This window comes from Octodon degus, unplaced genomic scaffold, assembly GCF_000260255.1.
Source record: "Octodon degus isolate 3935 unplaced genomic scaffold, OctDeg1.0 scaffold00001, whole genome shotgun sequence".
In the NCBI taxonomy this organism is placed as follows: Eukaryota; Metazoa; Chordata; class Mammalia; order Rodentia; family Octodontidae; genus Octodon; species Octodon degus.
The window spans coordinates 9,215,723-9,225,591 of NW_004524577.1; the positions used below are offsets into that span (position 1 = coordinate 9,215,723).

The 9,869-nt window shown below is 51.7% G+C and overlaps 1 protein-coding gene across 2 annotated transcripts in view; it reads left to right on the plus strand.

The window, feature by feature from the left end:
* The first annotated feature begins 1,409 nt into the window (after window positions 1–1,409).
* The window catches only part of Itgad (integrin subunit alpha D), a 26,531-nt gene continuing 18,071 nt past the window's right edge, over window positions 1,410–9,869 (plus strand). For both annotated transcript variants that reach the window (XM_023700037.1, XM_004623172.2), the window contains exons 1-6: window positions 1,410–1,513; window positions 4,958–5,061; window positions 5,198–5,268; window positions 5,350–5,464; window positions 8,086–8,216; window positions 8,530–8,675. In XM_023700037.1, coding sequence (XP_023555805.1) covers window positions 1,410–1,513; window positions 4,958–5,061; window positions 5,198–5,268; window positions 5,350–5,464; window positions 8,086–8,216; window positions 8,530–8,675 — 671 coding nt within the window. The remainder of the gene's footprint in view (window positions 1,514–4,957; window positions 5,062–5,197; window positions 5,269–5,349; window positions 5,465–8,085; window positions 8,217–8,529; window positions 8,676–9,869) is intronic.

Genomic DNA, 9,869 nt, shown 5'->3' on the forward strand with positions numbered 1-9,869 from the left:
GCCCGAACGTAGGTAGCAAGGGGGTATTTATAACAGAAATCACATCCAGTTTGATAAGCAAACTTGTTATCTAGCGCAGAACAACAGAAAACTTCATTCTACACAGCTGCAAACTGTTCGTAACTAAAGGGTCTTTCACAGCTTAGTGATAAGTGCATATTTGTACAAGATACTTAAGCTGACTATGTTACAGGAGATGGTTAGGGAGGGAGTTTGTTTCAGCTTGCTGCCTTGACCAGAAACAGTTATTTATTGCTGAACAGACTTGAGCTGAGAGAGAGAGAGAGAATACATTTCTAGAGTACATAACAGGAAGCACAAGGTTTTTTTTTTTTTTAAATAATATCCCACAGATAAGGCACAAAATTCTGTTAACCCTTTACAGGTCTCTCTATGCGGTTCAGCCTGGGCTTGAGCTCACTTTCTAGCCCAGGATGGTCTCAAACTTGCCATGATCCTCCTGTCTCAGCCTCCTGAGTGCTGAGACTACAGGTGGGCATCACCACACCTGGCCCTGTCTGGCCTCTTTCCAGAACCCCAGTGTGGCTCTAGCTCGTTGTCACCAGCTGTCCAGACACTTAGTCCCCTTAGAACTTTCCTATTTTGGAGGTTAGAAATAATCTTAATACAGAGATAACAGGGAATTCTAGGGAAGAAAGATGGCTGCCTGGGACATGGAGGAATCAGGGAAGTCCTTGAAGTGCCATCTCCCCTGTGAAGCTTTGGGGGGGAGGGATCAGCCACCAGCAAGTGGAGTGCAGGCTGCAAAGGATCACGGGAACAGGGTGGGATCCAGCCTTGCTGCACTGTGTAGTTACCCACAAGTAGTAATTAGAGAGCCTCTGAGGCCAGCCACTGCTTTACAACTCAGCAACAGGACAAAGACCTTCTCTTTGAGAACCGGGCACCAAGAGAGGGGATGTGGGAAACACCCGAGTACATCTGGACCTTGCGGTCTCTGTGTCATGAGACAGGACCATCTCCCTGCAGGGTGCCCCAGTGCCCTGAGCAGTGTCCAGTCTGATTTGGGCGGTTCCCCTTTTTATTCCTAGAAGATCCCAGTTTAAACAATTAATTGCACTTTCATTTTCTCTTTAAGGATATTCCTGATCTGGCCTAGCGGGAAGCAACTGGCCTAATTTCAGATCCCAAATAGCCTTTGAAATACACTCTGTCTGATGAGCCAGTTGCCTGGAGTGTTGCCCTTTGCATTGGGGTTTGATTAGTGGGGGACAGGGGGAGATGAGAACCACATACATAGGTGGCAGACCAGTAAGTGTGGTGGCAAGAGAGGGCTTGGTCCTGTGGGCAGGTGGTAACCTAGGTCAGAGTGGGACAGGGTATCAGAAGAGTGGGCCCAAGGAGGGGGCTCCTCTGATTACCTCCATCTTTGCCCATATTTCCTAGCAATGGCTTCTTATCATGGATTCAACTTGGATGTGGAGAACCCCATAATCTTCCACGGGGACGCAGCTGGCTTTGGGTGGACCGTGGCTCAGTTTGGCAGATCTCGGTAGGCCCTACGATGTTACTTTCTTCCCTACCCTGATCCTACAGGTAGGGAGTGTTGTGGTGCTCAGAGAGGTGTCCTAGAAGAAAGGAAGCCTGGGTGACCTCTCTCCCAAGGCCCTGAGACCACCATCTGCTACTTCTGATTGCAAGAAGGGCCCTGAGATGCTGGTTCACACCCAGCCTTGGGAGGGAAGCCTTGACCCTGCCCAGCAGGTGGAGCTTCTCGAGTGACCAGCGTATTTGCACCCACCTTTGTTAAACTTGAAGTTTATGCTCTGCGCTTGGGCTCTTGAAATTCTTAATGATTATATTTTTGCATTTGTGCTTTGCTAGTACTAGATGTGCACTGGGGGGTGGAGGCCTTGGGTCACAGGCAGCCAGTCTCCCAGGGGAAGGCACTTTAGCTCCCAGCAATTGTGCCTGTCCTTGTCCCCAGGTGTCTTAATTACTTTTCTCATTGCTGAGGCAAAATACCCAACACCCAAAGTTAAGGAAGAAAAGCTGATTTGATTCACGGTTTGTCGAGGTTTCAGTCCACAGCTGGCTGGTTCTGAGGCAGGTTTTTCAGAGGAGAAATGGTTCAGGGAGGGCAGAATGCTCAGAGGCCCTTTTCTGCCCCCCTTTGTACTCTAGCTAGCTACTGGGGTTAGGGTGGCACCAAACCAATCAGTGGGCTAATGTGGTAATCACACATCCTTAATCCCACATCATATACTCTAGATTCATCCACATGTGGAAAAGCCCTACCTATGACCACAAGAGGCTGCGCAGTGGGGACATCTAGACACAAACCGTAACACCTGGCATGAACTAGGCAAGGCCAGGGTCGAGGGCTCTCATGCTATGCATATTTTGGAATATTACACTAGCTAGCAAAAACCATCAGGATGAGGGCCGGGGAGATAGCTCAGCAGACTAAGTGCCGGCTTAGGTAAGCACAAGGACCCAGGTTTGATTCCTGACACCACATGCCACGCCCATCCTGCCCCTGGGGTGTGCTGAGCTGGCGAACAAGTCCTGGCATACCTGTAATCCCAGCGCTAGGGAGGCTGAAAACAGGAGGATCACTGCGAGTCTGAGCTGCATAGTGAGACCCTGTACCAAATACATACCAAAAGGAAAAAAAAAAAAGATGGAGAGAAAGACTCACAATTTTTCTTGTGTCAGATATAAGGACTCAGAGGTCCAAATTATAATTTGATGCAAGTATAACCAAAGCATGGGACCCCGGAAGGGAGAGAGCAAACCTAGAGAACAATTCTAGTAGCCTCTGCTAAGGAGCTGAGCTGGGAGCACACTCCTACAGCTGGCCGACAAGGAGCTGGAGAGGCCACTGAATGGGACATGCATAACCTGTCCCTGCTGTGGCCAGCTGGTGGGCTGGGGAGACAGAAGCAAGCGCAGCATCAGGATTTGGGCTTTTCTTTGTTTTGCAACCTGGCATGCAGACTGAAGGGTTTCACTCGGTGATATTCTTATATGTGTGTATCCTTGGCAACTTTGACCTAGATAAGGGCCTAGGTCAGCTCCTATACCTGCTCACCTCCTGGCCACTTGAAACCAAACAAATCCAAAGGTAACCACTGTTTCCATTTCCATCCCCATCACGCAATTTCCGCAACTCAATTTCCTATTGGGCACCATTAAAAAAAGTGAATGAGAAGCCATTTCTTGGCTACTGTTACTAGTATTTACATTAGAGGGCACACACACAAAAGGTGATCAAGAATGGTGTGTGTTTAAATTTTAAAAATTATTCCAGAAAAAGATGCTGTTGGAAGGGCCAACCAAATAGCTCAGCAGATTAAAGTGCCTGCAAGCAGGCCCAGGGGCTGGGGGTTCGATCCCCGGCCCTGCCCCCCGGACGTGCTGAGACAGCGATTGAGACTGGATGTGGTGGCGCATGCCTGTAATCCCAGCTCTTGGGAGACTGTAAACAGGCAGATCACTATGAGTCCAATCTAGTAGTGAGAGCCTGAACACCCTATAGGCCCTTCCCTAAAATATATATATATATATATATATATATATATATATATATAGACGCCGTTGGTCTCCCTCAAAATATTTTCACTCAGTTTGATCACACATGTCACCTCACTCTTGCCACTTTCCAAAGCAGCTCTGGAATTCCTGTTCAGTGAGTGTCTTCACAAGATATGATCAAAAACACACTGAATGTTGCTGCCCTCCCTTGGAAAGGCAACTTGTGGAGACACTGGCGTTGTCCTCACCCACTTCCTTCATGGAATCTGGTACTGAGGTTCCTCTGGCTCATTCAAAAGTCAGAATGACAGGAAGGTAAAGGTTTTGCATTGGTTCGGGACACCCAAGCAGCCACAGCGCAATTAAAGACACTCGAGCTTGGTACCACTCTGCCCACTGCTAAGTTCTTATTTTTGTTGAACCAAAAACCAAATACCGAAAAGGTTGTGCAGCATAATGAGAGAGCAGCGTGATGACTGGCGGGCACTTGACCAGCATGCCAGCAGGCCCCAAGCAGCTAGCGCCCTGGCCCTCTGTTCTGGTTTTCATCAGCAAATTCAGATTCCACGCACAGAGGCGACAGCTTCCTGTAAAGGGAGTGGCTGACTGAAAGACGCCTTTGTGTCCTCTCAGCTAAGCCTGGCCCAGCGACTGAACACACAGCAGCAGGCTCTGGTTTCCTCATCTGGGCGAGGAGGTTGGTGGTGGCGATCAAATATTTCCAACATTAAACAAGATTTTTTTTTTACCTCAGGGAGTTTTACAAATAAATGATTTCTGTGTATAAGGTGATAAATATACATAGGGTTTTGGATGCAGCTGCTTTATATTGTTCATCCAATTTAAATTATTTACATGACATTTAAATTTGTCCAATTATTTAAAGATCAGCCATCTGTTGAGAAAGCTGAGGCTTCAGGAATTGTGCTGTTTAACCTGAGGTGGTTCCACACGCGGACTCAGGATCACAATGCGCTTAGCATGATGGGGAGATGCCACACGTCTTACACCTTTAATTTAACAAATATTCATTGACCATCCCATACATAAGGGTCATGATATATAAGGCAATCAGTAGCGACTTGTGCTAATTCACAAAGAATTGTAGTGAGGGAGAGACTTACTTGGGGATTCTTCTGCCATTTTTGTTTTTTAAACAGTCTTGTTGGGAGGTAAATGCTTACAAATGTAAAGGGTATGTGTACTCCAACACACACACACACACACGCACACGCACACGCACACGCACACGCACACCGAAGAGCAGATCTGTGTGGACCCCAGTGCAGTCCTCAAGGATAAGCGGCTTACACTCAGGCCTGAGTTCTGAACAGCTTCTCTGGCTCCAGATGCCGAGAGTGTCCCTCACCAAGTTGCATTTTCCACCCCAAGATATTTCCTTGGCCCCAAGCACCCCCTTCCTACCTCCACCCTGTTTGTGTGTGTGCTCTGCCTCCAGGCTGGTGGTGGGAGCGCCCCAAGAGGTCACGGCAGCCAACCAAACGGGCCGGCTGTACAGCTGCTTGCCTGCAGCCAGCTCGTGCCACCCCATCTCCTTGCACAGTGAGTGACTCAGCCGGGTGCTGGGACCCCCACCTCTCCTCGCTTGACCCAAGCGTGCCCCCTCAAAGGTCTCCAGCCCCAGCTCTCCCCATGAGGGTGTGTTGCTGAGTGTGATCGAGGGTGTCTGCCCTCTCAGTGCCCCTAGAAGCTGTGAACATGTCCCTGGGTCTGTCCCTGGCCACCTCCACTAACCACTCCTGGCTCTTGGTGAGTTACCTGGGACACCACACAGGGAGGAGGAGGTAAGGAGGCCCTCCTGGAACCTTGCTCACGGGTCTCTACCCTCAGGCCTGCGGGCCAACTGTGCACAGAGCCTGTGGGGAGAACATGTACGCAAAGGGCTCCTGCCTCCTGTTGAACTCCCACCTACAGGCCATCCGGACAGTCCCTGCGGCCCTGACAGGTGAGTGCCTTAGAGGTGCTGAATGGGCAGGGCATGACCTCCCCGTGGGTCCCTCTCCTGGAGGCCTGAGTGTGGCTAAGTGGAGCCTGAAGAGCCCAAGAGGGGGATGGGAGGGAGCTCGGCCTGGCTGGAGGAGAGAAGCCCTCAGGGCCAAGGTCCTGGTGGGAACAGAGGGCCCTGCTTAGGCCAGAGAGGGTGTAAGGGTCTGGCAGCTGCCACAGGTACACAGACGCATCCTGAGCTTCAGCAGAAAGACCCAAGAAGCCTGGAGGTGGAGGGGGATTGGGGTAAGGGGCCTGTGGGGAAGGCGGCTGTTCTCCATGGTTCCCTGCTGACAGCAGGATCTCCATGCTAAGCCTTCTCCCCGAAGGGGAGCAAGTGGTAGAGCTATGGAAAGTGCAAAGTTCCAGGTTCCAGCCAGGTCTGGGTCTTTCAGCGAGAGAGGGGCCTGAGGCATCTGTCTGCGAGTCAGTCTGTGCCACGGTGGGGCCCAACTTTGAGAATTTTTTGGTGTCATGACAACAGCTTCATTTTCTGGGCTTCTGTTTCCTCATTAGTAAAATGAAGCTTAATCACCATGCTAGTTATAAAACTTCAAGGATCTGGTGTGCATGAAGCGTAGATTCCCGCTTACACAGAACATGCCACAGCTCTTGACACCCTTCTGCTGTGCGCTTGGTCTGACTGGAAGTGCGCAGGAGCCAGCCTAAGGGGACAGCTGGGGCCTCTGGGATGTGGCTGAGAACAATGCTTTAGACCACAGGCCCCATGAAGCCTGGAGAAACACTCTCAGACCGAAGTGTGAGGGCCAACTTTATACAGAGAACAGAGAGAATGGAAGAGGTGGAGGTGTGAGAGCCTAGGGTCCTTCTGAGGCAGGAGGCCTGGTAAAAGGAAACACAGGAGCATAAACCTGGGGGCAGGCAAGGCAGGTGTTGGTGGAAATGGGGAGGGCTGGAGTCCACTGAGCATGGTGCCACGAAGCACTGTGGGCCTGGTGACCACTGCCTTCCTGCATCCTCACAAGACCTCTGGGTGGTGGACAAGATGGTGTCCATGTAAAGATAAGAAAATTGCAATTCAGAGCAATGAGCTTCCACGGACCGGTAGAGCTGAGAGTTTGAGGTGGCCTTGCTCTGCTACCTTAGTCCTTTTAGCAATGTGTTCAGCTCCATCCGGGCACCTCTGGCAGCCCAGTGGAGAGCACAGAAGGAGCTTGTGAGAAATATTGTGGGCAGTGGAGGAGGATGGTGGGATTCTATAGCATAGCTGAAAAAGTGGGCACAGGGGCATGGCGTCAGCTGCCCAGGCAGCACCTGAGAGATTTCAGCCTACCATGCAGGGAGCTGGATTTTCTAGTCACTGAGGAAGCAGGAAGGGAAGTGGCCGTGTGTGGCGGGGAGAGGAGAAGGCCTTCGCTCTGCTCAGGCGGTGGGAGGTGAGTCACCACAGCTTGGTGGTGTGGTCACACCTCAGTGCTGCGGTGGCCTGCGCTCCCAGCACCAGAGCAGCACAGGATGTGGGGCTGGCGGAGTCCCAGCTGGGCCCTGCATGCCGGCCAAGAGCCCTGCAGGAGCGGGGGGTACTCTGCAATGGATTTATTTTCTTTTGCTATAGTGTGTCTTTCTCACAATAGTGTGAACTCCAAAGACAAAAACGATAAGAAGAGATGGTACCTTTTTATTTTTATTTTTAAAGCTATGGGCTTAAGGTCAGATTTCCCCAGAAACAGATGCTGAGGTTCATAGGGGAATGTTCTCGGGAGCAGGGCCAGGTTGGACGCGAGGGAGCAGGCCTGGGCCAGGACAAGCTGGACAGTGGTGCAGTTCCAGCGCAGGCCTTAGCAGACCCTGCAGACCTTGGCAATGGGTAGCTCCTGGGCATAGGAGGGCGGAACCCTTGCAGAGCAGCTTCCTTCTGCCTAGGCTGAGTCCTGGGGGCAGACTTTGCAGAAAGCCATTGGCAGCCAGCTCCACACTTGGGAATGAAGGTGAGGAGGGCCTCAGTCTTGAAAGGAGTGGGCTGTTGTCATCCCCCGCAGGCGTGTCCTGCACGCCCGGAAATGGCTGGCCTGGGTGGTGATGCTCATCTAACTAACACTTACAGAGAGCCAGGCCTTCTCTCCAGCATCTTCTGTCATGCTAGTAGTTACGTCCTTTCAGTAACCCAGTGTGGGAGGCACTAGTATCACCCCATTTTACAGAGTGCAAATTGAAGCCCAGAGAAATTAAGCAACTTGCTTGGAGTTGCCAACTAGAGTAAGCGGCCGATCTGGGCCCCAAGGCCACGCACTATGGCTCCAGAAAGCGTGCTCCGAAGTGTTCCGCTTACCTGCCTCCCTTTCGGCTCCTTAGCAGCTCCAGAATACATGTTTCCTGAGGATTTGCTGACTGAATGATGGCATAGTCCACCTGGCTCTGGCTTCTTTGTCACTCGCCCCAGGCCATGCGGGAGGAGGGGAGCAGCTAGGACTCCACTGAGGGCAGAAGAGGGGCGGGCAATGCACCCGGATCTCTCCTGTGGGTTGCAAGGCCAGGACTGGCCCTGTGCCCGCTGAGCAGGAAGGGGTTCAGCCACCTCTGGGCATCACGCTCGGCTCTCTGATTCCTCCCTGCCCACAGAGTGTCCAAATCAAGAGATGGACATTGCCTTTCTGATTGATGGCTCTGGCAGCATTGAACAAAGTGAATTTAACCAGATGAAGGGTTTTGTCAAAGCTGTGATGGACCAGTTCAAGGACACCAACACCCTGGTGAGTGCCGGGCGGAGGCCTGGGGAGGGGAGCTGAGTGCAGCTGCGCTGGGCTGAAGCCCAGGTCCAGGGTCAAGTCCCTGGCCTAGGAGGTTCGCTCCTCTGCTTTCCCCATTCTGTTTAAAACACTGGAAGGATTTTAAAATAATTTTAGGGGTTGGGAAATAGCTCAGTGGTAGTGTTCTGGCCTGGCATGTCCAAGGCCCCCTAAGTTCAATACTGATAAGTATTTTCTCCAAAATCAGAAGTTCACTGAAAGTCACCACCAGCGTGACACATCCTGAGTGCCAGGGCCTCCTCTCTGGTCTTTGCAGTTCTCCCTGATGCAGTACTCAAACCTCCTGAAGATCCACTTCACCTTCACCCAATTCCAGACCAACCCAAGCCCCGAGAGCCTGGTGATGCCCATCGTACAGCTGAAGGGCCTGACGTACACAGCCACCGGCATCCAGAGAGTGGTGTAAGTTCCCTTCTTGCTGTCCCTCGGAGGTGGCTGCCACCCACTTCCTAATGCTGAGTCAGAGCAGCTCTTCTGAGAGGAGGTGGGAGGCTCTGGAGAAAGGGGCTAAGGTGGGGTATGAGGGCTACCGGAAGAGTCCCCTGGAATGCTCCCCGCCCCTCGGTGCCAGCTTCCCCTGGTGCAGGAGTAGCCTGCTCCGTGGCTGTGTTTCTCCTTTGCCCAGATCTGGAGGGGTAAGACCCTAGTGGCCAGCTGTGGCCTGGGCTTTGTTTGATTCAGATACATCTCAGCTCCCATCCTAGTCTCTGCTGCTTACTTGAGTAATCCCAGAAGTTAATGATTTTAAACAATTCGCAGTGAACTTTCAGAGAAGGGTACACACACAGCTTGCTTGTGAGAATTAAATGAGATCCTGTGTGTGAGGTGCTCTGACCAGGACGTACGGGAGGCACCAGATCAATGACTGAGGGCTTAACCCAGAGAACGGCGCAGCCCCTCTACTTCCCAGGCAGGGACTCAGGAATTCCTACCAAGTGTCTTGTGCCTCTCTCCCCACGCAGCGTCCTCCATCCTGCCCTCCTTATGTGCACATCTACTTTGTCAGCTGGGTGCTTGCTCTGCGCCCTCACAGCACCAGGACCAGGCAGATAGGGGCTTCCACTATGGGGTCAAAGAGAAGATGTGAACCCGGGCTGAATGTCCAGGACCCCTGTTTTCCTGCACTCCCCAGAGAGCTGGGGTTGACATGTGGGGGGGTTCATCTCTAGTAAGAAATGCTCAGAGGCACTGCGCCCTCATTTCCTTGGGGTGGCTCTTCTGCTGCAGACACTGGCCTCTGTGGATTGGACAGCCATAGGCAAACCTCTGTCCTGGGAGTTCAGTCACACAGGTGCCTCCCCCTTTCCTTGTCCAGTAAAGTTCTCCCGGTGGTAGATTCTGGAAGAAGATGTGAAACAGGGGCAATAGTGAGGTTCTTACAAATGGGGCCTTACAAGAGCCCTGCCCTTATCCCAGAACGCACTGCACCTTCCAGCAGCCTCCCTGCTCCCCAGAGCCAAGCCCGTCTTGGAATTAATTTAGTCATAGATTTTTCTTTCCTCACTCCTTTCTTTCTTTCTTTTTTCTTTTTTTTTTTTTTGTTGCAGAACTGGGGATTGAACTCAGTTCAATTGCCAGGCAAGCACTTATTCTACT